The following is a 27,947-nucleotide window of genomic DNA, read 5'->3' as shown; positions in this document are numbered from 1 at the left end:
CAAAACGTTATCAGGAAACCTTATAGTTTGTGCTATTTGAAAAGTATTTATTGCAATGACAAAACTAGAGGTTAATTACTTTTTTATTATTGAATTAAATTGTAAAGTCTACATCTACAATTTTAATCAGGAAGAAATGCTTTGCATTTACATCAAGGACACATTTATTCTAGTGGAAGAAAACAGACACAGACAAAAGACCAAGTACACATTTAAAAAATTAAAAAAAGACTACGCGTTTTACCTGGTCCTACTTTGCTATTTTGGACCATACCTTTCCTATTAGAAAATTGATCTCACGTACATATTAAGTCTGATTTATCTTCCCACATTTCTGAACATTAAATGCAGTTTCTCACAATTTCTAATTATAAACAAAAGATTGAAAGCAATATGGGAATCAAAGTTTAAAAACAAAAAAAGTAAAAGTAGACTGCTATCACTGTATAGAGGCAACGCTGAATAAAATGTGCTCCCTCTGTGGCTCATCTCAAAACACTTTTACTTGGAGAGGCAAGCATTTCTGATCTAGGAGTAAGTTTCCCACTGCCTTTGCAGAGACGAGACCTACGAATATTTCTGGTCAACTGCAAAGTGAAAAATGTCTACAAAATATCTAAAAGCTAAATATCAGACTATGGCTGATGCAAATCAAACTTGTGTGTTGGTCTAAATATACATCTTCAGCTTTTCCTTTTTAAAAAGTATCTTTTTTATTTCAGAAGATATTTTTTAAAAAACTTACATTTTTAATGTGCTTTACTGTCAATGACTGTAAAGTTGAAACTCACATGATTAAATCAAAATTTTTGTTTTACTTGATTCTACTGAAATTTCAATTACCTACTACTTTACCGAACAAAGTTATACATGAGGTAAGTTTTAGCTAAAAAAAAAAATAATCAACCACAAAGATAAAGTTAAACATTTCAAAAGTAAACAAAAATCATAATGCCCGCCTCAATTTCAGAGTTTAAAAATTTATGTATTAACTATTGTGTATCCAAGGAAAGTTTATAATGTAGTTTAAAAGCACATACTTTTTGCTTTTAAAAGCACATACTTTCAAATCAAATTAAGTTGGGAAATACGGGGCAAAAAGAAACTTGGCAAAATGCATTTTTGGTAACAGAAAATAATTCAATAATGAATCCAAATGGAACCTAAGACTGGTGTTTAAAATTTCTAACTTCTAAACACACACACACACCTATTTATCTAAAAAATATTTTGGTAACGGATTGATAGAATAAATGTTTTGCTTTAAATAAAAAGTACAAGTTTCCAATTATAGCCTTATAGCTAGCTAAATAGTCTTTAAAAACATGTACAGCCAGCTAACAGTTCTCTAAAACATGTGTAAGTTGCACTGATAGATCCCTGCTAAAAATCAACTGCATTTAAATGGGTCTTACCGAAGTAGGACATTCACAATACTAGATATCTTTTAAAAAGTGAGTACAATAGGGCTACAATAACATTATTACTATTAATAAAAGTTACAGAAGAGATTATCACTGTACTTTTCCCCATAAACACCATCAAACTTTGTTGCAGTCACCAAAACTACAATCTCAAGTTACTTTTTCTCTTACCGAATTTCACGTTTCACATGTCTCTAGTTTTTATTCAGCAGAGAATAATTCTTAAAATCTTTTCTGTAAGAATTCAAAGTATTTAAATGTGTAGCTTCACATTATACTACCACGTTTTGCCCTTGTTTCCCAAATACACAAAAACAATATACATTTTTTCTCAAAAAAGAAATAAGATGTCCACATTAAAAAAATAAAGCCTACAAAAAAGTTCCAGAGCTAAAAAAGATTATTCATATGGCACGAAGTGATCTCCTACTAGTCCGAAGTCCAAAACATTGAATGAAGTCCATTTATATATATCTTGCTTGCTTTTCAATGGAATACTACATTTACTGAGGTGAAATCACATTTTTTTTTGTTCTTGAGTCAAGTGTACACAAATTTTTTTAATACAGTTATTAAAAATAGGAGACCAAGCTGAATGTGCCAAAGAGATATCATTCAGTTGACTTTTTTAGAGTCATTAGAAAGAAACTTATAGAATGGATTTCCTTGGTTGGTTTCCATAGCTTGATAGACCAAAAACAAAAAAAAGGCTACGACAACAAAGAGCAAAATTTTTATCCACATGGGAATGGAGCGTCCCTTTTTTGTCTTTTCTGACTTGACATCTGCCAAGGGAAGATACTTAGGAATATATTTAGACGAAAAAGATTCCTCCATCCTGAAATCACTGAGTTCTAATGGCCGGCCGGCAGCCCCTTTGATTGGTCTGCGGCAACTAGCACTGTTGGGAGTAAAAGGAGGAAGAGAAAAACTATTAGATAAAGTCATAACTTAAATAACATAAAATGACATTATTACTCCTAATTCCAAACACATTCCTTGAGGTAACAGTAGAAAACTGTCATATAATATCAACAGTGAGATCAGTCAACCTATTTAAAAACTTCTATACATTTTTCATTTAAAGAGTTAGATTTGTATCTTTTATTAGAAAATAATATTCAGAGTATTATAAATATTCACTAAATTTGCCTTCTTAAAGGTTTTTCAAGCTAATATATTTAGGGGATAAGAGGAAAAAAATAAGGTAGTTTGGTTGTGATTCCTTCAGTCAGGAAACAATTCAACAGATTATCTAAAAGCAGTCTTTTCAAGTAGAAAAGAGAGACTCTCAGGAATAAAACCGATTTCCTTCTTACCAGGTTTCAGTTTAGATTTAAAAATAAGAATTAAAAGTAGGTAAATGATTTATTTACAACCTTTCAGCTTAACAAAGTTAATTTTGAAACTGACTCAACTTTCAAGAATATGAACTAGTTAGTGCTTAGAAGAATTAAAGTGCTCCCAAAAAGAACAGTTTACTTATGAGAGCAGAGGTACAGTAATTTTGTGAAGAATTAAAAATTATAATTCATTTATGTATGTATATATAAAATAATTATGTTGTACACCCTAAATATATAGTTTAATGTGTCAATACACCTCAATAAAGGTGGGAACAAATAAATAAATAAAAATGCCTTAATTGAATACACTAAATAATTGTTTCAGTGTATCTGAATACCTAATTCCTGTTGGTGTAGCTGCTTCAAAGGGAAACATTTCCTTAAGAATATCCCTTTCTACTCTTCTTTCCTCTGTTTTTTCTCCCACCTAATAAGAAACAAACAAACAAAAAAACAACCAGAAGTTAAAATTTAGTGTAAATATGCAATAATTAGAACATAATTTTAAACAGAAGCTTTGGAGAACAGAATGCACTTAAATCTATCCAACTTTTACAACTGCCATTTCTGAATTCATTATTGCTTAATTATCCATACATTTCCATGGCTCTCTTCAAATTTCCTCAGTGTGAAGATATGTTCATGTTGTAATGGGGGGCACACATTCAAGTAAGTTAAAAACAAAAAAAACAAAAAATAAAATTTCAGTACAGCTATTATGGCAGTGTAAGTTCCCTCCAATGCTTTTCATTGACATTAAAAGTACATTGTTTCTTCCTCTTAATTTCGTAATAAAATAAATGATCAAATATAGAAGATATCAAATTAAGATGGATCTTTTAACAAATTTTAGTATATGCTTTTAACTAGAGAGTCAATCCAATCTTCCTAATTTAAGAAACATAAAATAATTTTTTAAACAACCTGATTGCTTTGCTAAATTACCTTTATGCCCAGATCAAAATAATCTTTGATAAAGAATCATTAAAATTATAATGTATCCATGCAGTTAGTACTTTAAAGCTTAATTTTACAGGAGTTAATCAATTCAAGTATAATACAAAGTCACTTTAAAGTCCCATTATTTGACCTTTCAATGAAAGGTAGTAAGTATAGCTTCCCCCACAGCCCAAGTAACACTTTCCACTCACGTCCATTTTAACAAAGAGAACATATTACAAGCAGCACACAAATGAGCACTCCCTTGAAAACTGGAACTTAAAGAGGCACACAGTAGTAGCAAGAGGATAGTATTAGCATGTCATACGATATTACTTTCCATTGTCACTAATAAAGTATGTCTTTAAAATAATATATGCACATAAATAGACACACACACCCCCACCCAACAAAGAAAGCTCTGCTCCCTCCCACTCCAAAAAACAAATATAAATATTTCTTCATTAAAAGATCAATGATAGCATCGATCTAAATTTTATTCATTTACTTCAGCTCTTGTCAATGGTTTCTTTGGTGTTCTTCTGGGTATGTCTGAGAATTCAGTGATTGGCAGAATAGGAGCTGCATGCTTGAAATTTCCAGTCACCCTATTGACAACCTGCCAAGATTCAAATTATTCAGACTCAGAATTATCCAAACATAACAAAGACACGTTAAAAGAAAAAATGATAGTCGATTTCTCTAATATTTGAAACTTTCCCTTAATAAAAATTTAGGCATAAGAACCTAGAAATACATTAGTGTTTCATATGTGAAGGAAGCCTTATTATTCTTTAAACATGTTAGCAAAAAAGTATCCTTATAACACTAAGTATTCTTGCACAATGAATTATATATATATTAAAGTGGCTACACTGAAAACTTCTAAAATTCAGAATTATATGGGGAAAATGAGTTTAAAATATGTTTAAAAACATGTGTTTGAGGTTTGCCAAAATTCGCCACCTCCCCAATTCTAAGTAAAGGATAATTGACAAAGAATACCACTTGTATAGTTTATGAAACATATTTACTAAAGTTTTGTTGCTTGAAGCCATTATAGTTTCAGCTATGGGAGTACTCTCTGAAATTATTGCACCATCTATACGAAAATGTTCTGAAGTTTCCACCTGTTAGTTTGAAAACAAAACAAAAACAATAAATATAAAATAACCACTAAAACCCTACCAATCTGAGAACCCCATTCTAAGCAATAAGCCTTGCATCACCCTTTTCCTCGGAGTTCTTCTCGACCCTCTCGTAGATTCCCTAGTTAATGCCTGCAGAGGTCCGCCTTTTGACGATCCACTTGTCCATTCAGTCTCAGTTACTCCAGCTTGAGAATAGCTCTATTCAAGCATCAACACATTAAAAAGTCATATTCTAATATCAAACACCTTAATAATGATGGCCATATTAGCATACTGAGAATCCATGAAAAGTTCCCAAATGCCAGCATTTGAAAATAATGCTATGCCCTCAAAATATTTCAAATGTATTGACTGAATAGATATGTAGGCATAAGAAAACACTTAAAATATGGTAAAATACATTAGAGTCCAACTATAGGAGCTCACATTATTATGATAAAAGTGAGAGGGGGAAAAAAGACATCAATTTATCGCTGGCTCCTTTTGTGACTTGCTGTTTACTATCTGGCTCCAGTATCATAGCTGCATCTCTAGCTGTCTAAACAAAAAAGCAGGCTGATCATGACTTGTAAGATAGTCATTTGTTATATATAACAAGTCAGTTTCCTTTTAAAACAAAATACAAATTTTATAATTGTTAGCACAGATTAAACATTATTCTTGTCGTGCAGTTAGGACTATTTAAATAGAATCAGTTTCAATAATCTATACACAGCTATCTGACTTAAAAGTTCCCAGGTGTCAAACTCATCTTAGAAACAGGTAATAAAATTGAGCAGCCAACAAAAACTTGATGGTCATCTTTTTTTGTGAACAGGCAAGCCTAAAATGTCACTGCCAGGACTCAGTGCCACTCACTCCTCACTACTGAAAAAAAAAGAAAAAATGGTAATAGGGATAGACCACTGTCCATTTCCAGTCCCAGATTTATTTCTCCTTGGAAAAGTCGATTGATTTTTCCTCATTTAAAAAATAATTTAGCAGTCCTCACATAACCATTTGAAAAGCACTAGACTAGTGCTTCTACCTGAAGCTTTTGTTAACATGCATATTCTGATTCAGTAGCTCCAGGGTGAGGCCTGAGATTCTACATTCCAAGGATCAAGTTATTCAACTTTTGAAACTTTTATTACCAGATGATTCTTTTAAATTCTTTTAACTAGAGGACATCCATCAATGATTAGTTATACTAGAATATGCTTATACTATCACTTTTGCTTTCAAGCTAATATTTTATGTAGATAACCGATGTTTTTATATCTAAGTTAGTGTCTATTAATTTTAAAGATAGATATATTCTACTCTTATCTCAGGACAAGAGCAGTCATCCAATAAGTACACTTATTTGGCTGGAAGCATTACTACCAAAACACCACAAGATACAGACATAGTTTCATACATCTGGTTTTGTATTTATCTATATTTGGAACGGACTTTATAAGAGTTTGCCCTTTGACTCACAATCTGAATCTCTGGGTTTCTTTTCCAGCTATCAATTAGGAAAAATTTGCTGAATGCAAACATTGTTAGTCAAAAGACAAATTTGTAAACAAATTACACACACATATAATAGATACTTATTAATAGTTAAATTCCTGATTATTTGAGTAGAAGGGAACACTAGTTTTAATCTTAAATTCTCAATCCCAGTGGCACAGTATCATCTGGGAAGCTTTTAAAAAATACCAAGTGCCCCAACCCCACCCTAGACCAATTAAGTCAGAATCTCTTCTAGACCGGCCTGGGCTTAATTAAATTTTGTAGCTCCTGAAGGGATTCTAAGTGCAGCCAGGGTTGAGAATAATGTAACTGACTTATGATGTATCTCAAAGCCAAGTATTTTTTTCAAACTACTTCCAACAACTGCTTCCTCTTTAATAATCAATTGCTCAATGCCAATAAAAATAATGAGAGTATTTTAAAAATATTCTAGTTTGATAGTCTACCTGGTATTAGCAATGTATACTCAGTATTTAAAAACTCCTCAAAGAATTAAAAAGAACATTACTTTAAAGGGCTAATAAAGTTATCAGTTATGCAACTAATACAATATAAAGCCTAGATATTTGACCTATGTCCATGAAGGTAAGGAGGGGGGAAGAGACATACTTTTCCCTTAAAATTGGTTATCTACCAAATTCCAGGACTTTCCATTTGTTATGTTTTATTCTGAATAAATAACTGAAATAATCTCTTCATCAAAAATGTTACCAAACATCTATTGAAACTATTACACTTAATACAAAAAAAAAAGTTTACATTTTTATTAGTTATCTTTGAAATTAAAGGTGAAGTTCCATTTTAAATTTTCTCCCATGGAAGAAAACACAAGAAATTCATTGGTTGCCTGTGGAAATAGCTGGGAACAGGGGTAGGATGGACACTTTTCACTATAAATCATTTATGCTTTCTTTTGCTCAGGTTTATTAAATTCTTTGGTTGAGGACTGTCAACCAATTTTATTAGTTCTTGCCTATCATCTAATTCAGAATTAATCACCTGCACAGAGAACTAGCTTTCATACAACCAGAAAGGATACCTTGAAGACTGAAAAAAAATTCTTCTACCAGAATCCACTATGCAACAAGTGACTTTGAGAAGAAAATATAAATAAAAAACATAATTACAATTCAGTGTTATAACTACTTAGAGTAAGATGGACCAAGCAATTATTGACTGAAAAGAAAAACTCATTGCTACATAAAATTAGTAATGCGACTGCTATACGCTCTGTGGCCAAAATAAGGACTGTAGTGTCATCTATTTTCAGCAAGATGTTCTATAGAGAGTCCTCAATTTATCATGGAGACAACAGGAGGAAGAAACAAAAAAACCCTATCAGGTAAAAAGTTATTCAGAAGACATCAGGCAGTTGAGGCACATGAGAATGCAGGAGCTGGGTTATTAAAGGAGGCTATAAATCTCATTCAGTAAAAATATAAGCTTTAACTAGGTTATAAAAAAATAATCAAGATAATTAAAAGCCACCTTACTTTAATGAACTATTAATTTAAGTAAAACATGACCAATATAGTTATTCATATTAACTTTTATTTTTTAAAAAAACAGCATCATATTCCTCCATTAGAGAAAGGTACTCCCATACATTACTTGTGGGAATGGGAAATGCTTCAACTCTTACACAGGGCAATTTGCTAACATCTAGCAAAATTACCCAGCAATTCCACTTCTAGATTTCCTGAAGATAAACTGGCTAAAACATGAAACACATGTAAAAAGGCTTTTCACTGGTGTACCTTTGCATTATTCAGAATAGCACATAACTGAATAATCAATAACAAAAAATCAAAATATCCATCAAAAAGAAAGTGGCTGAATAAATTACAGTAAATCCATAAAATGCAATACCATGCAGTGGTATAAAGCAATGAGGAAGCAATGAGGAAGAAGGCTATACTATATCTTGACATTATCTCAGGATAAGTGTTTAGATTAAAAACAGAAAAATAGAGATGTGCAATGTAGGCTGTCTTTCATATATGGAGGGGAGCATAAATAAATATATAAATCTATTATTTACTTATATTTTCAAACAGAAAATATAAACCGAAACTTAATAAAAATAGTAACCTATGGATAGAAGGAACAAAGACAGAAGCCAGATTTCTGACTCTTCTTTTGCCCAAATAAAGCCACATATATATTCTCAAAAATTAAAAAATAAATATGAAAGAAAAAAATTCTTTCAAGTGACTTTAAGCACAGTATTTTGATTTTATATCCTTAACATAAGAAAAACTGCCCCCCCATCTGAAAATACAATTAGCAGCTTTACTATTAGTAGTAATGCTGTTATTTAAAAACATATATAAAATTACATAAGAAACAATATTATTTTAAGAACCAAGATACTCAGCATAAGAGAAAAGTGATACAAGTGTAACACCTAGAAATTAGCCTGCATTCATAAATTTGAGGAATTCATGACCTATCTTCTCTTTCTAAAAAGTAAGTACTCCTAGCTTTACCTACTGAAAAAGCCTAGAACAATGACAACCCAGTAGGAATGAACACCCTAGCATCCAGGCTGTAGGTAGCTTCCAAATAATACTTTCTATTAAAAGGATAAGGGGTTCTTTAGAAAAATGACTGACTTGATAAGAGGCAGGAAATATACAGCCCAGGACTTCTTATTGTGCCAGCAAACAAGAAAGTATCAAAGACAAATGGGGTCACTAAAAGGATACAGGAATCAACTCAGTAATTCCCAGTGGCTAAAGATGGTACAACTTGAATGTGAAAAAAGAATAATGACTGCAATTGATCATAAATCAAATATATAAAAACCACAGTAGTAAAAAGATATTGTTGATCGTTTTTCAAAATGACTAAAGCACTTTAACTTGATAACTGGCAAATAAAAGGCATGTAAGCGTTTATCCTGGCTTTCCTATATGAATTTTATTTCAAGGTAACTAGGCAATTCACAAGGGAAAGTTCTTTATAAAAGAATTCCAGTTACAGATGTAAAGGAATCAGAGAATTCCTAGATCCATTATTTCATTTGAAGTAATGAAATAATGGATCTAGGAAATAATCATAATGGCTGTCATAACCATTAAATGAAAGGGCGATGTGGAACTTTATAACGGATGAATCAGGCTTTCAACGCCTGAACCTATTACTAATTAATTTTAGCATCATCAAAAGGACATCATGTGTCTCTGAAATGATGCAATGTGAAGGCCACAACGCCATTTGTGAAGTATTCTTGTCAAAGTAACTGAACTCAAATCTAACCAACCCCTTAGATCTGTGCTGTACAAAATGACAGCTACTAGCCACGTGTAGTTATTTAAATTTAAAAAACATAAAATCAAAATTTTAGTTTCTCAGCCATACAAGTCACATTCCAAGTATTAAGTGGCTACTTAATGAACAGCAGATATACAACAATTTCATCATCACAGAAAGGTCTATTGCACAGCCCCACTATAGTTCTAACTCCCAGTCTACAGGAAATCCAGGGTATGAAAGAGCAAATTAAACGACCCTTGAAGAAGCAATCTGCCAAATCCACAATGTGAGAAATATTATAGAGAACTAACCTGGTTTCTTCACCAAATAAACGGAGGGACAGAAAACTGTTTTAGTGGAAATAGCTACAGACTTAAAAGACAAAACAAGGGTTCCCTGGTGGCACAGTGGTTAAGAATTCGCCTGCCAATGCAGTGGACACAGGTTCAAGCCCTAGTCCGGGAAGATCCCACATGCCGCAGAGCAACTAAGCCCGTGAGCCACAACTATGAGCCCAAGGGCCACAACTACTGAAGCCCGTGTGCTCTAGGGCCTACGTGCCGCAACTACTGAGCCTGCATGCTCCAACTACTGAAGCCCGTGTGTCTAGAGCCCATGCTCCACAACAAGAGAAGCCACCGCGATGAGAAGCCCATGCGTCGCAATGAAGAGTAGCCCCCACTCGCCACAACTAGAGAAAGCCCACACGCAGCAATGACGACTCAATGCAGCTAAAATTAAATAAATTTATTAATTAAAAAAAAGACAAAACAAAATCAAAAACACCAAATGATATGTGGAGTTTGTATGGAACCTGATTTGAATAATTCAATCATAAAAGAGACATTTCTGAAACTGGAGGTTATTGTATGGAGAATGTATAAAGCTTTGAACACAGATATGAAAGATTTTATATACACACACAATGCCACTATCACTCCAAATAAAATTAATAATTCTTTCATATCTAACATATATATCTAATATATATAAATAAAACACAGCTCCAGGGCTTCCCTGGTGGCGCGGTGGTTGGGAGTCCACCTGCTGATGCAGGGGACACGGGTTCGTGCCCCGGTCCGGGAGGATCCCACATGCTGCGGAGCGGCTGGGCCCGTGAGCCATGGCTGCTGAGTCTGTGCGTCCAGAGCCTGTGCAAAAAAAACAAAAACCAAAAAAAACCCCAAAAAACAAAACAAAAAAAAACCCAAAAAACAAAAATCAGCTCCAATCTTTTAGAAATATATACTGAAATTTTAATGTGTGAAATGAGATGATGGCAGAGATTTGTTTTAATATACTTCAGCAACAAACAACAAAACCAAAGGAATTAAAAATGCCGCAGGGTGCAGGTGAAGATAAAATAAAACTGGTAGAACGTTGACAGCTGTTGAGGTTCTGTGACTGAAGGGTCAGTAAACTCTTCCCTTTACTCTTCCATATGATTTAAATTTTGTGGGACTTCCTTGGTGGTCCAGTGGTTAAGAATCCACCTGAATGCAGGGGCCACAGGTTTGAGCCCTAGTCTGGAAAGATCCCACATGCCGCGGAGCAACTAAGCCCGTGCGCCACAACTACTGAGCCTGCGCTCTAGAGCCCACGAGCCACAACTACTGAAGCCCGTGCGCCCAGAGCCCATGCTCCGCAACAAGAGAAGCCACCACGATGAGAAGCCCATGCACCGCAACGAAGAGTAGCCCCTGCTCGCTGAAACTAGAGAAAGCCTGTGGGCAGCAACGAAGACCTAATAAAGCCAAAAATAAATAAATTTATTTAAAAAAAAAAAAAAAAAAGAACCTGCCTTCCAACGCAGGGGACATGGGTTCAATTCCTGGTCAGGGAACTAAGATCCCAAATGCCACACGCCACAACTAGAGAAGAAGCCCGCACGCCGCCAAGAAGAGCCAGTGCAGCCAAAATTAAAAAAAAAAAAATTTTGTATAATAAGGCCGTGGTCTAATCCTGCCTCTCATCTCCTAAATCTACTCTCTCCTTTGACTATTTATCCTGTCCCTCAGTTTAGATTCCTCAGGTCAAACAATTACACCTTAAACCATATTTAAAACCATCTTCCCACCCTCCTTTTAACCTCTTATCTGACAAGTCAATGCATTCTTGCTAGCACTATACCATCTTGCCTACATAAACTGGACCAAGATTCTCCATGTCTGTCCATTTCAGTGTCCTTCACCAGATTTTCCTAGTTTCTCTTGCTCTGTTATTTCCTTATTCTTCGGTGTGCCCCTGCAGCTCTTCCCTGGCAACAACAGATAAAAAGACAACAAAATATTTATTCCAGTCTTTGGTTCAATATTAAACCAAATCTTCTTTCATTCAAAGCTCTATACATTCTCCATACAGTCACCAGGCTCATTTCTAACAAATAGTTCTGAAATTCAACTTAACTACATCAAACTAAGAAAGACACATGGCTTAAGAAATCAAGAATACTTCCACTGATGATGTGCGACTTTAAAATGACAAAGAGAAAACGGAAAAGATAAATAGCCAACTAGACAAATCTTCCAGCTGGACAGAAAAAGGGTAAGGAAAATGACTCTAGGGATAGCTGACTTGTAAATCGTCAGCCAACTCAATGCTTGATTAGTCAATAATTTGTTCGCTGTAAACTGAGTTCATTATTCCTGTGCTTATTTTCCCCTTAGTTTCCTACATTTTCCTTTTGGAAAACTGAATCTTGCCTCACCCACAAAAAGGTGAATTTTTGTCTAGAATAAGGAAAGAAAACAGTGTGGTCTTAGGATCAGACTAGCTTCAGAGTTGAGGGAAAAGCCACAGAATTATTATAAGACAGGCAAAAATAAAAGCAAAGTCAAAAATCTAGAGACAAAGACACAAATATAAAACCATTCCCCTGTTTTTTATTATATCAGAATTGCTTAGGTATTTCCACCTTTTAAAATATGTCTCTTAAAAAGCAGTATGACTGGCTCTGAACTATGCTTAGCATAGAGTCAAACACAAATGAGACATTTATTAAACACTTGCTTTTGCAGTAAACACAGGCTACACTACTGACAAAACACACGAAGTTTAGATTTCTAGTGCCATTTAATGAATGCTTTATCGAGTGTGCTGGATTTTGGGTGTCAACTATGAACTAAAGGCAGGGACACAGGCACATCAGTGTTGTCAGAAGATTACTTATACCTGAATACAGCGACCATAAAGCTAAAGATACCTGATTGTGCTCAACTCTTCTTTGCTTGAGTGTTACCGGAGTCTTTGCTCTGCCCTTTAGTGGTTCTCTCTTCTCAAGCTTGAGCTCTATTTTAGAGTCTGGAAATAACATCGGAGAAATCATTACTCTCTGAGACACACAATAAACTACAATGTCATCCTAACATTACTCTGGAACCCTGGTTTTTTGGCACACTGATACATAAAATAAGTCTGTATATTAGTACTACCTCAACAGACCCAAACTTGTTAACTGCAATTTCTGTCTTTAAAAACTTTTCTTTTCCATTTTCATTTCATTCCATTTTTGTTTATCTCCCCCACTCCTTAATATGATCACCACTTCTTCCTATTTATTCTTTCTTTTTTCTGGGACTAACAGCCTGAAACAAAGTAAAAACCCATGGAGGCTTTTCACTGAAAACAATTAGCAAGTGGGAAAAGTACATTAGAATACATAGTTGTTACCATTCTTTTGTCCATACAGTGCATTTTTACTACATAAACAAAGGTTAGTTATTAAATTAAAATTTAGAATATGGAAGGGAAAAAGCTATATAGAATTTTAAGACTGAAAAAACTTGTATGGTATCAAGCCGCTAATAAGTACAATGACGTTTATGCATAAGTGCATTTTAGAAGTCTGTCCTTTTTTGACGTGACTATAAAAACCCTGGGTACAATTGAAGAGGTATGGAAGAAACTTGTTCACAGAAAAGTACAACCAACCACAGGTCACTTCTCCTCAGCCTCCCCCATAATAAAGTACCATTTCTTGGAAGAGAAGCTAGTGCATGTATATTATAGCAAATCACCACGACGGTTATTACCATAACAACTCAAATACGTATATCTTTTATCATAGGCTTCAATATCCCATTCTCCTAGTTTTGATTTTATCACCATTTGAAGGGCCAGACTTTTCAAGAGACTTGACAAAAATTTTAGTTAGCTTCTACATTTTTGTGGCCATTTATCATAGTATAGCAAAATTAATGTCAGTTGTCACTTCTAAAACTTCTATTACCAAAAAGTTACTTTCTTATGAGACAGAAATGGAGTCAACTCTTAAACAAAAGCTTAGTTTTGCATGAATTCAATGCAGTTGTGCTAAAAAGCAGTCAAGATAGTTATGTGTCTTGCTAAATATCTAGCCTAGTACCAGTCAGTCCAGTCTACTTGCAAGTTTCCCAAAAATAAACAGTGATTTTTTTACCATGTTAGTTCAAATAGTTCCATCTTTATTTAGGATTAAGGTATCAACTCCATCCCCCACTTCCCAGTAATTCTATTAATAGCTCTATTATCTATGGGACAATCTTTAGCATTATAAAGTCTTACGTAGAACCTAAGAATCAGAAAGCAAAAAGAACCCAATAGTAGTTGAGCAGAAATTGATTAAACAAATAAGATATCTGGTTACAGAATAATTCCTCTTACAAACTTAAATTCCAATAGCCAATAAAAACATGGTCCTCATCAACTATACTTCAATTAGAAAAAAAAAGACACCCCAAAACCATTGTCCTCAAATAGGGAAAAAAAAAACCCCCAAACATTTAATAATAATTTGAATATGTTCAGCTAAACCATTGGAATGTCAAGTGAGTTTCAGTGATGAAATGGAAAAGGGATGTTGTTCATCCACAAATATCTAACTTGTTGCAACTCTAAGAATAAAACACACATACAACATGTTTGTGGAGACCACACAAAACTGTTCAAATTTAACAACTTTATTGAATTTGCAAAGCATTCTACAGTAATACATTAAAAAAAAATCACATAGTACTTAGTAGGTACATGTATACATGTACATTTCAGAAGACAAATAACAAATAGAATTACTCCCAGAAAGCTGCAAAGATGGATAGGTTAGTCTAAGAATATAGTAATGGCTGTAAGTCCCAAGGGACTATATTTTGTTTATAATTAATACTACTATTTTCCATAAAAATACAAAGAAATTCGATTATCCAGTGCCTCTACAGTTAGACTCTCTCATCTTACAATCATAGAAATGAAAACAGAGAATAATATATTGCTTTATATAGACACACAGAAACTGGGATATAGTAGGATTTCTTATGACTTAAAAAAAATAACTTAAATTTGCTTTTAGAATTTAGCTTAGATTAAGCCTAATCATACACGAATTACAACGTACCTTAAAAGTGTTACTTATTAAAAAAAAAGTCCCATCTTTCCTAATTCATCTGACTATAGTTTTACAGTGATGGTGAGAATGCACTATCCCAGAATACTATGGTCTAGAGCAGTATTTCTCAAAGTGTAGTCCACCAACTGCTTGCTACCAGTCCATGAAAAAACGAGGCATTTGCGCCAGAATGTAAATCAGCGCACTGTCTTTCCTCTACCAATAAAGTTTTACCACAAAAATAAAACCTGTCATTCATCTAGATTCAAATTCTGGTACATGCTTATCTTATCTGTGGATCAGTAACAGTTTGTAGACTGGCACTTTGAGTTGCACTGATTTGGACTATTACAAACGATACTGTAGATATCAGTAAAAAACAACACAAGTGAGAAAATAAGAGAAAATATGTAGACAAGTTCTGGAAAGTAATAAAATATTTAGTAATATTTAAAACCATGGAGACTCAACTTATAATCTAGTTAATGGAATTTTCTTAGTTTTGAAGAGTTGTAAAATCTTAAAATAGGAAAGACTGAACTATTTGAGAAAAAAATGCTATCTAGAAAAGCTTTAAACTGTTAGTATCAGGCTTTCTTTCTGTGCAACTAAAAAAAAAAAAGGCAGATATATGTAGGCAATTACTTTTATACTGCAATTTAATTGGTAGAAGTTTGACACTTTGAAATTAGCCTATTCTGGAGACTAAAAAGACCTTAGAAAATTGTGGCATAAAAGTACTTTAAATTCCTAGAAAAGCTGCCAAGTTCCCCATATCAAAGATAAGACAGATGTCTTTATTCTTAATTTTATTAGCGTTTTTTCCCACTCTTTTTAATTACTTTGAATACTTCTCTTCCAAATAATGTTCCACCTTTAAAGGGAGTAACAGCCAGCTTATTCTTAGAAGCTGGATTAATTTTGCAATCTTTTAGCCAGAGATACCGGCGACCTAAAGTGGAAGATCCCATGGTATAAGCAGCCATTTTTATTTCATCAAAGGCAGCTTCACAAAGAAATGAGGCCGCATCATATGTTTTGCTTAGCATCCCAAGTGCCTGGTGCACGTGACTAGGATCCGAGCTAAGAATTTGTGCAGCCTGACTAACGTCTGCCTGCATAGCCCGAACTACAAAGGCAGTATGGGTTGCAATCTGCAATGCTGATGCTGCAGCTTCATACGTTCCACAAAGTGCTAAGTCCAACTGTTTATCACAGGACTCAGGGGAAGCTGCCTGAATACCTGCTGGTGGAGTGGCTTCAGAAATAAACCCTAGGATTTCATCATCTACTTTTGGAACTGATAATATCCGTGTTGCCTCTCTGGAAGAAATTGGATACTTGCATGCCAATGAAGGCAGCTGCCTGCCGATTTGCTGCCACTCCTCTTCAATTACTTTTAAAATAGATTCATGGAAGGGAAAAGATAGTTCGGGGGCATCTATTTTATCATGCTGTGATTGCTTAGACATTTCTATGCCTAAGGTAGTCAATGAGTGAGAGACAACGGTTTTTGCAGAAGAAGACATCAGTTCGGATCCAGGTATATTTTGAAATGCCACAGAGGAACCTGAATCCTTTTCTTCTACTGACTTTTCACTGAGTCTAGGTAATTTTCGTGGAGGAGACAGGGATTCTGTTTCTCGAAAATTAGGTGCATCAATTCTCTTCCATCTATTTTCTACATCCAGTGGGGGTGTAGAGCTAGAAGTCCCAGGCAAACTACCTACTCCACCCTGGACCAACAGAGAGCTGACGTAATCTCTGATTGCCTTAGCCAGTGGTGGAGAAACTACTTGTGATCTCTCAGACTCTTCTAGTGCTCTCCTTTCACTGGAGAGAACTGACTGATCTGAAACATGGGACCTCTCAGTACATAATGGTTGAATTCCACTTTTCTCTCCACAGTAAATATTTTCTACTATGTCTTTATAGCAAGTACTGGTGGTTTCTTTAATCAGTGAAGGAGAAGCTGCAGCAGAGACCAACATGGCAGCGAGTTCATGCTGAGGAGATGTCGAAGAACTTTTCTCTAAACATCTATCATGGCTAGACTTGGAGGAAACAAACAAATTCCCTCCAGAAGCTAACTTCTGCATCTGTTCCCTGCCAGGCAAGGCTGTGGCAATAAGAGGTTCCCTAGGTGGGTCTCCCTTAGAAGAATGTACTTTCTTAGCTGCCTGTTGTTCAGTCCTGCCCAAAGGAGGACGGGTGGAGATTTCAGGAAAAGAAATACCCTGAAAAAATCCACCAGAGGGAGTAGTTGGAAGTTCAGAAAAAGGAAAAAAATCCCTAGTGGACTTCACTTTCTTGTGTTCTTTCTTCTTTCCTGTAGAGGCAAAAGAGGCAGGAAGTTTAAGCATTACTTGTGTTTAAGCTGATTCTATTCTTTGCCTCTTTGCTAATAACATAGTGCTGTTGAAGGAACATTCTGAACAACCAATTTGACAGACTGTGCCCTGGCAGGCAATGCTTATGGAGATATAAACAATTTGAGTCATTAAATAGTCATGAAATTAACAAACAAGTCATATGAATTAAAAATTTATAAGAATCAAGTTGTTCTTAAAATAAATTTTAAAAGGTCGTTTATTTCATGTACTACTCGAAAAATATTTATATACCATGGCCAAATTTTCTTAAAATAGTCTACTAAAAACATGTCAAAATATTTACTATAAAGTTTTCTTGAAATCAGATCTTCCAGCAAAAACTATAAATTTAAATGCTTATCAATATGAGAACAGAGAAAACATGCCGTATGTAAATACTACTGCTACATATCAATTACGAGAAATAAATCAGACACATGTAATAAATCAGTAAGAGATCTTAATATAACAGAGTAAAGAAAAGCAAGTGATAAGATTTAGCATATCACTTACACAAATTTTTTTTCAAGTACAAGATAATACCATGTATTAGGCAGATGCATATGAAAAAGTATTTAAAATCAGGCTGGAAAGATAATCATCAAATTAATGATAGTGGTTGCTTCTCTGGAGATGATACTTAGAAAGGGATAACTGGGGAAACTGTCTCTACTTGTAATACTTTTTTCTCTTAGAAAGATGAAATTTGCAGCAAAAAAGATAAAGAATGATTTTATGTGACAAAAAATTAGACATTTCTACTTTTCTGTTTCTTAGAATTCTCAACAAAAGGTATTTAAATCAAATTACTTGGAGGACTACTCTAATGATATGAACAAAATTTACATATATCTTGGTAATATTATTTAAAATTTTATCTTCTTCATGGTTACTGTATCTTATGAGTCTGAAAAAAATTTGATTTTTTTGATTATATACTTTATTAACATCATATAAAATTTTACCTTCTTCATTGTCACTGTATCTGTCAGAGTCATTACTTCCATTCTGTCTTGTATTTTCCACTGAAGAAGAAATTCCCGGCAGAGGAGTAGAAGATCTAGATTCTGTTCCTTGTTCCCTCAGTTTCAACAGCTTTTTCTCATATAGCTTCCTGGTTGTTCCTGTATTAAGGCAGAATTTGCTTTATTACTTGTATTGTCTTATTTAAGATCCAGCTCAGACATTAGCTTTGGAAACATTAAAGTGTTACTTTTCACTGTTTCCTTTTCTAAACTTAAATGCTTAAAAATACTACATAATGGATTCTTTTCTGAAATAGGTGTTTTTCTGGGATGTTAATAAATGATTATAACAATGGTTTTCTGGTTTGTTTTTTTTTGTAGAATGAAATACATAATAGATTGATTTAAGTCTTACTATGGATAACCTATTGAAGAGCCATGTATGACTGAGTATCTCTGACTGAAAAGTTTTGAACTTTGTGTAATTTCTCTAGTACTAAGTAATAGTACTTGCCTTTGTAGAAAAATCATGTTTATAAACAGAGTGTACTCCTCTGAATTATTATGATTAAAATCCCACAACTCTAAGAGACTAATATGCCTATAAAGGCCATTTAGTTATGGGAAAAGTCCTAAAAGTCACATTTTTTAAAACTGAGTATCTCTCACACCTAGCACTGAGTAAATTTAAGATGTTAAATCATATTTCAATATACTGCTGCAGTAAAAATGACCTTTTACGGAAAATGTGTGTTACAAAGAGAAATGATTTGCCAATTAGATAGCAAAGTAAAATTGATTATAAATAATTTAGTAACATATTTCAATGACAATTTAAAACTAAAAATAGCTTTTACTTTCTGTTTTACACTAGCTATATGTCTTTCCCTGATTTCTATAAGATGAATAAAATGATAAACATATATTTTTTAGAAACAATATGTATCTCAGAATGTTACATAACTAGTCTTAAGATGAACAGCTGGGGAAGGGGAAATAAGGAGACGCTGGCCTTAAAATTTCAGTTACACAAGATGAATAAGTTCTAGAAATCTAAGTAGAGCTTGGGCTACAGTTAACAACACTGTATTACATCCTTGAAATTTGCTAGGAAGGTAGATCTTAAGTGCTCTCACCACACATACATGCATAAAAGAAAACTCTGAAGTGATGGATATGTTAATTCGCTTGATTATGGTGATCATTTCACAATGTACATGTATATTAAAACAGCAAGTTGTACACCTTAAATGTACAACGTTTGTTTGTCAATTATACCTTAATAAAGCTGGGGAAAAAATAAACAACTGGTATATCAACATGTAATTTAATGTATGTTAATACACAATACACAGTCTTCAGCACCTCCCTTTTGTAATTTTAAATGAAAAATATACAAAGGTTATCAAATGTCTGTTGGTAATTATACTAATAGGCTTATTATCATCTCTTGGGAAGCCGTACATTAAATAAGACAAAAGAAAGTCAATATTCTAAATTCTTATTTGCAACTACACCTATAGGTAAAAAACAACCCCCAAATCTACAGTATTCAAAAATTTACAGGGACTTCCTTGGTGGTCCAGTGGTTAAGCATCCGCCTTCCAATGCAGGGGACGTGGGTTCAATTCCTGAGCAGGGAAGTAAGATTCCACACGCTGTGGGGCAACTAAGCCCACGTGCCACAACTAGCGAGAAGCCCATGTGCTGCAACGAAAGCCCGTATGCCACAACGAAGATCCCACGTGCTGCAACTAAGACCTGATGCAGTCAATTAAAAAAAAAAATTTTTTTTTTACACAACTTAGAAGATCAAATAGAACTTTCTCATCTTGAGGTTATTGCCAAGACCCTCCAAAATTAAGGCACAATCAGCCTTGCAAACTCACTGACTTAACAGTAACCAAATGATGAAAATCCAGGGTATTTACTTTTAAGTTTTCCTTTTTGGTTTGTTCTTTAGTTTTCAGTTTGTTCCTGAATTCCAATCAAGACAAGACTTTTTAATAGGTACTTTTAATGATAACTGAAAGTGGGTACTATGCTGAGAGTTGAATAACTTGAGTTCTTTTAAGAAGTCTGTCACTAACTTACTGATTTGGATTAATTTGGCCAGCTATGTTACCTCAGATTTTCCTCAATTGTCATGTAAGACCCATATGTCTCATCAAGTAGTATGACAATGGGCACAATACGAAACAATCTCAACAGAGGTAATCTTGGGGATTAATTAGTTCAATTCTCTCGTTTTATTTCCCTCATTTGTATAGTTAGGGAAACTAAGGTCCTGGTCATATAAATGATTAATGACAGACTGGTCCTTAGAACGAAAACTCTACCTGCTAGACAAGAGGGGAAAGCAGTGTGGGGTACTGCTTCATAAAAAGATATTTGAAATTTTATCAGCTTACCCACAATAGGACCAGGGTTCACTCCATATTTCACAAGCTGATCCAGAAGGTCTTCATTAGAGAGCTCGGTTACATCTAGATCATCTTTATCTTCTAGTCTGGGTTTATCAGTTTTCTTTGTGGCTTTCTGTAAACGAAGTCCAGTTGTCATTTCCACATGAATTTTTAAATGTTCATTTATTGACACTATATAAATAACACTGCATATAATAAACACGCAAATTTACCTTCAAGTTGACTTGTAGTAGAGCTTAGCAATTTGATTAAATTAAAAGCAACTTATTATTCAAAAGTATTTTCTAAGTTCAGCTGTAATTATACAAACCTAATAAGCCAAGCAAGTAACTCAAATTTTAGATATTACTGTTAAAATAGTCAATTTTGGTTAACTATCTAAAGAGATGACGGCATCAAAAATTCAAAAGAACAAAAAGTCTGAGTCTAAACATTTTCATCCAGATAACTGCAAATACAATTTACTACTGGTTTTTCTATAATCCTTGAAAGTTTAAATTAATCCAGGAAAGTTTAAGATTTTACCATAAAGGTTAATACATGTTATATATAAAAATGATTTATTTTAAACAAGCATATCAAAATTTAAGAAGCCCAAATGAATATTCTTCTTGTAATACAGTGACTTTAAAAGCCAGTTTTTGACTCATGAAGGAAGTCAGACTCTATGGCTACATATCACCTCTGACATGGCTTTGTTGCCACACATAGTCTATATGACCATTTCACTAAGACTAGCTGAAAAGCGTGGAACAAGCTTTGAAAAAAATTTTAAAGGCAGTTTTTAAAATAATTTAAGCAATGGCATTCTTTATTGGAAAAACTATATAAACTTCCAAGGTTAAACAGGGTAAGGGAGCAAAAGTATGGTTAGCTTTTAGAGTTGTGGCAAATAGCTTTACAAATGTCTCAGTAATCCCAGTAACCATCAGAGGACAATATAAACGGCTGTTTTAAATAATGGCCACAAACATCAAAGTCAATGTAGGCCCAAATTACTGTTTAAGGCAGAAGAGTCAATACTGCATCCTAGAAATACTTTATAGAAAATAGCAAAAATCATAAAGCTGTATGGGCTGTTTACTTTGCAGTGATGCTGAGGGGGAAAGAAAAATCAGGCATTATTTGTCATGTATTAGAATTTGTTTCTCAACCAAATAAAAATGTGAAATACTTCATATAAAGAACATAATAAGAACAATGATGTCAACTCATGAGAAATCTTCAATACAATTTTTTAAATGTCTGTGAAAAGTTACCAAGGGTACTTTCAGAAGGCTTTAATATTGTACTAATCTAGGATCATTAAGCTCAAATCTTAAGCAACTCACACCTTGATGTCAAAATAGCTGCCTAGAGTCTAAGAGTTCTATATATCAAATCCTTGAATTCTTTAGAAAAGACGTCTTCTTTTTTTTTTTTAATCAAAGAGACCTAATCCTGTGACCTACTTGAATATTCCAAAAGTGTGGACAGGTTGGGAAGAAAAACCCCATTGTGTAACATAAATACTTTAAACAAAAAAAAGCAGTCAGGTACAGATTACTTGTAGAAAAAAATCCCTCTAACCATAAGAATGTTCAAATCCTACTCCTATAACCAAACATCCAGGAATTTCAACTTCCTGAAGCAGCGTGAGGTTTTCAAGAAATAATCTGTCTTTGGCACTAACTACATTCTGCTTTTTATTAGTTATCTGTACATATGTTTTACCTTCTCCAGATGGTAAACTCCTTGAACAATAGTCCTTAAGCCTGGCTTGTTATCAAAACCTCAAAACTTTAGGAAAAGTTGCCCCTATTTTAAAGTCTTACCCCATCCTGGGTCCTAATATTGGGCCTGACAATCTGTATTTTGATGTACAGCTCAGGTGATTTTAGATGTAGCATTTAAGAGGGTAACACAAAGCAGGAGCACTGTCATATTGTATCCCAAGCAGCTAAAATTAAAGAGTGCCTGACATAGGAATAGGCACCTGATACATGTTTTGTTGAATGAATGAATCAAAGTGCCATCTGGTGAGGGGGAAATTAGCCACTTATTTTAAAAAACCAATTTCTTATTAAGAAAAAACAAAGACTTAGCATATCCAAGCAGGAAACCAATTCCCTCACATTTTCTTAAAACATATTGAAACTCTACAGCTGTACAAGGAAATTTTAAGTAAAGGCCAATAAACTGGCATAAGGTAAGTCAAATAGAGCAGGTGCTCATAACGGGCCACCTGAGTTTTATTTTTACGGAGAAAAGCTCCAGAAAAGTAATGCCATTCTACGAAATATCAAATTTAATAAGAATAAAAATTGGGAGTATACATATTTATCAAGCCAGCAGTTTCAACCAGGAAGAAGGAGCCATTAGTTGTAATGATTTCTGCCTCCAGAGAGCTTTGTTCGTTTAAGCAAATCATGTAATCTCTTAGTTTCCTTCGGTCAAAATACCAAGTACCAGCTACGTGCCAGGCACTGTTCTCCAGTTTCTTCCCAACTACCAGATGATCTCTAATTTCTTTTTCAACTTTAAAATCCAAAAGTTCTGTGATATCACCTATGAACCACTCTTATTTAAATCTCTACCATTAGTAGCAAAGATGCTGAAGTATAACTAATTATTACTACAGAACAGATTCTATTGAGCATTTATATAACAAATTGTGTTCTAAGTGCCTTATATGTATTAACTTATTGAATCCTAAAAATCCTATGCGATAGATACTAATATCCCCATTTTACAAGAGAGGAAACAAGTCCAAAGTTGTTCAGGTAACTCGGGCAATCTGCATACCCAGTTATATGATAACATTTGAGCAGACTTTACGTATACATCACTTTCACAAACTTACCTCATCCACTTCTGAATACATTATGGTAGCACTGTATTGTTCTGGCATTAAATAAAAACAACAAAGTTCAGAAATCACATATTGTAATAGCTAACATGTGCTGTAGTTGCTGGGCACTAGACATCTTCACAAATGCAACCTCAAGTAATCCTCTAAGTTGCTATTAGATTATTCCTATTTCAGATGAAAACTGAGCATCTGATAGGCAATGCTCTTTGTTTGAGGTCATCTGAATAAGGGCAGAACTGGAATTTGAATCTATAATTCTGATTCAGAAGTCTGTATACTTAACACCTTAGTGTAGAATATAGTGGTCAATTTATGATTTAACTTTTACTACCTAACACACTCTTTACTGTTCTGTTCCATGTCATTAAATATTTCCTGTTAAGAATTCATAATTCATCAGATCAGACCATTCAAGAATGCTATGCTCCAATGGATTCCAAACAGCTACACTGCTTTGCACCCTGAACGAAAACGCAGACCATCAACTCTGTATGTAAATGTTTATTTTTGTGTTGACAATGCTGATAATTTCATCACTGGAAAATGCTGGTTACCATCAAGATGCATAAAAAGCATAGAAATAAGAAAACTAAAAACTAAAACCAAATTTTCAACATGCAAATATTTTGTCCTATCACACCAAGTGTACCTGACCATGGCAATGGCTGAAATGAAACAATTTCTCCTTTAGTTAAAAATACTCTTCATAAACCCATGTTTAAATCGAAGGTATATGCTATGTCCTTGGCCAAATCCATGTTAATGTTTGTTTTAAAATGTTAAAAATTCACCATTTAAAAAAATCTGCCTTATCTGAAACTGTCAAACATAATTTGGCTTTCTCCTAGAGCATAAATATTCTTTAAGAAATGTGACTCTATATTGTTATTACACATAGGGCTAACAATGACTAGAACATAAAACACTGTACATATAAAAGGAGAATAATTTTATATACCAATTATTATAAATGGTCTAAGGTTGTCTTCTTATAAATTCAATATATTTTTTTCCTATGCCTGATAAAAAAATGTATCAGACTCCTTAGTTAAATTAGGACTCATTTTTACTTAATGTGCTTTAAAGAGGAAAGTGACGTTAGTGACCAACTACCACTATTAGCTTTTTCAAGTTGTTGACACCACTGCACCCAGCCCAGGGTACACATTTTTGAGTTTTAAATACACAAGGTAGAAAAAACTCAAAGCTGTCTTTGACACAGTTGATATCTATATGGATTCAAACATTGAGATACATGCTACTGGACATAGGAGGTTCTCTTAAAAAATTAACTGGTGGTTGGCAGGTCTGCAGAAATCAAACTCCTGCAGTTAAGAGCGCATGATAGGAACTCAAAAATGTTGGATAATTGAACTGAAATTTAAAAATTTTACATTCAGGTCTTCTTACACCCCAAAGAACACAGGGTAGATCGGGACATACCCTCTTTGAAAAAGTTGAAGGAAAAGCATCAAAACCGAGACAGCTGTTTCTGTCGGCAGCGAATCATCATCAAAATAAGAATGAATAATCCTATCATAAACATACAACCAAATACTTCCACAGCTCAAGAATGATACATTTGCACAGGAGGCCAACATAAGGTTCTATAGAAGACTTAAAAAAAAAGTGTGCTGATTTAAATGGAAGATATTTCATTTTCAACCAAATTTTTACTAATAGTTTGAATATTACTTTCGTTTTCAGAGGAGTTGGGGAGAAACAGGTAAGGGATATACTTTATTTCAAAAATAAATTTCTTCTTATGCAGTACAGTGGCTTTCTTCAAATTCAAAAACAAGGCATGAGAAACAAGAAGGTGCGATTGATCTTTTACTTATCAAACCAATATTTATTTGGCACTACTATGTGCCATGCATCGATTTAAGACATAAGGTTTTCAATTTCTCTAAAGCCCAGGCTAAGATTTAATTAAATCTACATGTGTCTATTATATCTTTCCTTCATTTCCATCTGGGTAGTCCAGAAAATACACTGGATAAATTTTTTAAAACTAAAGTTAAGATAACTTTGAAAGAAGCAGTCATTTTGAGTTATACTAGTAGTCAGTAAACTCTAAACTCCACTTTCAATGTTTTACAAAGCATTGCACTTTACACCAGTCACTAGTTTTAACTACATTCTATTATGATTTGTAGCCTGATAACCAGGCTGATTCATACTAATAGCACATAAAACCCCAGAGAACAAAACCCAACTATTCTCAAACGAAATATGCATTTGCTGGAGCCAATCTGAGTTTACCCGGGATTAGATATCCCAAATCGCAACAATGACAGAGCAGAATGTCATGAAATAAACATTTCTCCTGATTCCGAAGCTTCTCCTTTTTTCATGCAAATACACCAAAAGGAAAAACAACCCCCCAAACCCCTAAAACCCAAGCCCTAAGTAACTAGAATTTTTAAATATTTGAGCGTCTATGATAACCACTCAAAGGTGTATTTTAAAATGCTCGTTTAATTTAGAGTAACGCTGCCCCGCCAAAAGACGGCCTGATGTTGGAAAGGAGTAACACAAACAAGAAAAACATAAACCGTTCAAAAAGCCCTCCATATGCAAAAAACATAAAAAGGCGGGAATTTCTTTATTTCAAATTTTGGTTAGGTATCAGTATGTCACAAATTGCCCTCCAGGGAGCGCTCTGAGACCCGGTTACTAGTCATTTCTGTTAATAAAGCGGGAAAACGCTCAAACGTAACCTGTAGCCGTTTCGAACTGACCCTCCTTAGGGCTTTCGAAAAGGGCAGGGAAGTCCCTGTTCAGCTGCCCACCTCCAGCGGCCGGGCGTCCAGGGACACAGAGCTGCCTGCGCGCGCCCATCACCCGCGCGCAACCCGAGAGCAAACGCCAACATCACACCCCCCGACACACCGCGGCTAAAACGCGCGCCCCGCGGCCTTAACTTCGGGGATCTCCTCTCCGACGCCCTTCCCTCTCAGAGCCCGAGAGCCCGCGGCGAAGGAGCCGAGCCCGGCGTCCGCAGACCCAGAGGCCAGCCCCCCGGGCGGGTGGGGGAATAGCCCCGCCGCCGAGGAGGCCCGAGGGCTGCGCGCGCGCGAAGTGGGGGGGGGGCGCCCACCGCTAAACGCCTGCCTTTGTGGCCCCGGCCGTGCGTCCTTACCCTGCCGACGGCGGCGCGGCTGCGGCCCGCGGCGGCGGCCCCGGAGCCCAGGACCGGGGTAGGTTCGCGCTCTTCGTCGCTGGAAAAGTCCGGGGGCCCCTTGCTGTTGGCGCCGGCTGCGAGCGGCGGCCGGTTGCGCGCCGTGAGGTGCTGCAGGTAGAGCTGCACGTACACGTCTTTGCGCTGCTCCCCGGCCGGGAGCGTCACATTGTTGGCGACCAACTCACTCTTCAACTTCTCTTTCGTCAGGACCGAGGGGTCTTCAAGGAACTCCGGCATCTCGGCGGCGGCGAATCCCCTTCCCCGCAGCCGTTGCACCCGCCGCTCACGCCGGCGCGCTCGCTCCTTGCCCGGGGGGGGTGGGGGGCCGCGCTACCGCCTCCGAGTCTCACAGCTCTCGGCCGGGACCTGCGCCACGGAGCACAGCGGAAACTCGCGCACACAAAGCCAAGCCAACGCCGGACACAAAAGCCCCTGCAGAACAAGCGGGGCCCAGTGCAGCCAAGCCAGGAGTCCGCACCAACCCCAGCGCACACCCCACGGCCAAGGGAGAGCAGCCTCTTCGCCCACGCCCCAAGAACGGGTGCCGCCATTGGCCCGCGGCCGTAGGAAGCGCGGCGGTGATTGGCGGGACGCCTCGCGCGGGTTCCATTAGCCGCGGCGCTCTGCTAGAGGTGGTGGAAACGCAGTTTAAAAGCCGCTTGGGCGGGAGCTCCGTCGCGCGGCTCGTTTCTGTTTCCCATTTCCCCATCCTTCCTCTTAGGATGGCGATAAGAGGCAAATCGTACTGCTTTTTGTGCGCCGTTTCCTCTCCCTGCCCCTCTGGCGAAGCAGCTTTTCTCTCCGGGGTCGGTCGCCGGCGAATGGGCCGGATTTCACGGCAGCTGCGAGGACCCGGGTCTGGGCCTTTCTCAATCCCGGGACACTGGTTCACCGAAGAATAGCCGCAGCCTTTCCTCTCCAAAAGCTAGCCCTGAAGGGAAAGAAAAGGAGTGAGGCGTTCATGTGGACGCTCATCTTCCTCGATTTGATTTACTTGGGGGAGGCAAGGGGAAAGCGGGCAGTTAAATCTCCGTCTCTGCTTGCGAACCCTTCTTTTGTTCCCGAAATTCGGAAAAAGCCAGACCTTGACTACGGGGCACTTTGAACTACCCTTGAATTTGTGACGAAATTGTATTGCCAAATATTGCACTTGCCTCTTACCCTAAAGA

At 35.8% G+C, this 27,947-nt stretch overlaps 1 protein-coding gene across 4 annotated transcripts; it reads right to left on the bottom strand.

The window, feature by feature from the left end:
• Positions 1–65: 65 nt before the first annotated feature.
• On the bottom strand, positions 66–27,291 carry TMPO (thymopoietin). 4 transcript variants are annotated; one of them, XM_022599808.2, is made up of 9 exons: positions 26,737–27,151; positions 20,726–20,852; positions 18,315–18,473; positions 12,821–12,918; positions 4,939–5,058; positions 4,744–4,839; positions 4,218–4,328; positions 3,109–3,197; positions 66–2,325 (listed from the first exon to the last, which is right to left on the bottom strand). In XM_022599808.2, exons 1-9 carry the CDS (start codon positions 27,013–27,015, stop codon positions 2,040–2,042), a joined length of 1,365 nt encoding a protein of 454 aa, XP_022455516.1. In that variant the 5' UTR covers positions 27,016–27,151; the 3' UTR covers positions 66–2,039. The 4 variants fall into 4 exon arrangements, with proteins under 4 accessions (XP_022455516.1, XP_022455519.1, XP_022455517.1 ...); XM_022599811.2 differs by lacking the exons at positions 4,744–4,839; positions 4,939–5,058; XM_022599809.3 differs by lacking the exons at positions 4,218–4,328; positions 4,744–4,839; positions 4,939–5,058 and having other exon boundaries at positions 26,737–27,291.
• Positions 27,292–27,947: the final 656 nt, after the last annotated feature.

The sequence above is a fragment of the Delphinapterus leucas genome, chromosome 11, assembly GCF_059928025.1.
Source record: "Delphinapterus leucas isolate spDelLeu-1000000601 "Yukka" chromosome 11, BTC_Dleu_Yukka2, whole genome shotgun sequence".
Classification (NCBI taxonomy): domain Eukaryota; kingdom Metazoa; phylum Chordata; class Mammalia; order Artiodactyla; family Monodontidae; genus Delphinapterus; species Delphinapterus leucas.
The sequence above is the reverse complement of the archived record's forward strand: the minus strand, read 5'-3'. Positions and strand labels throughout refer to the sequence as shown.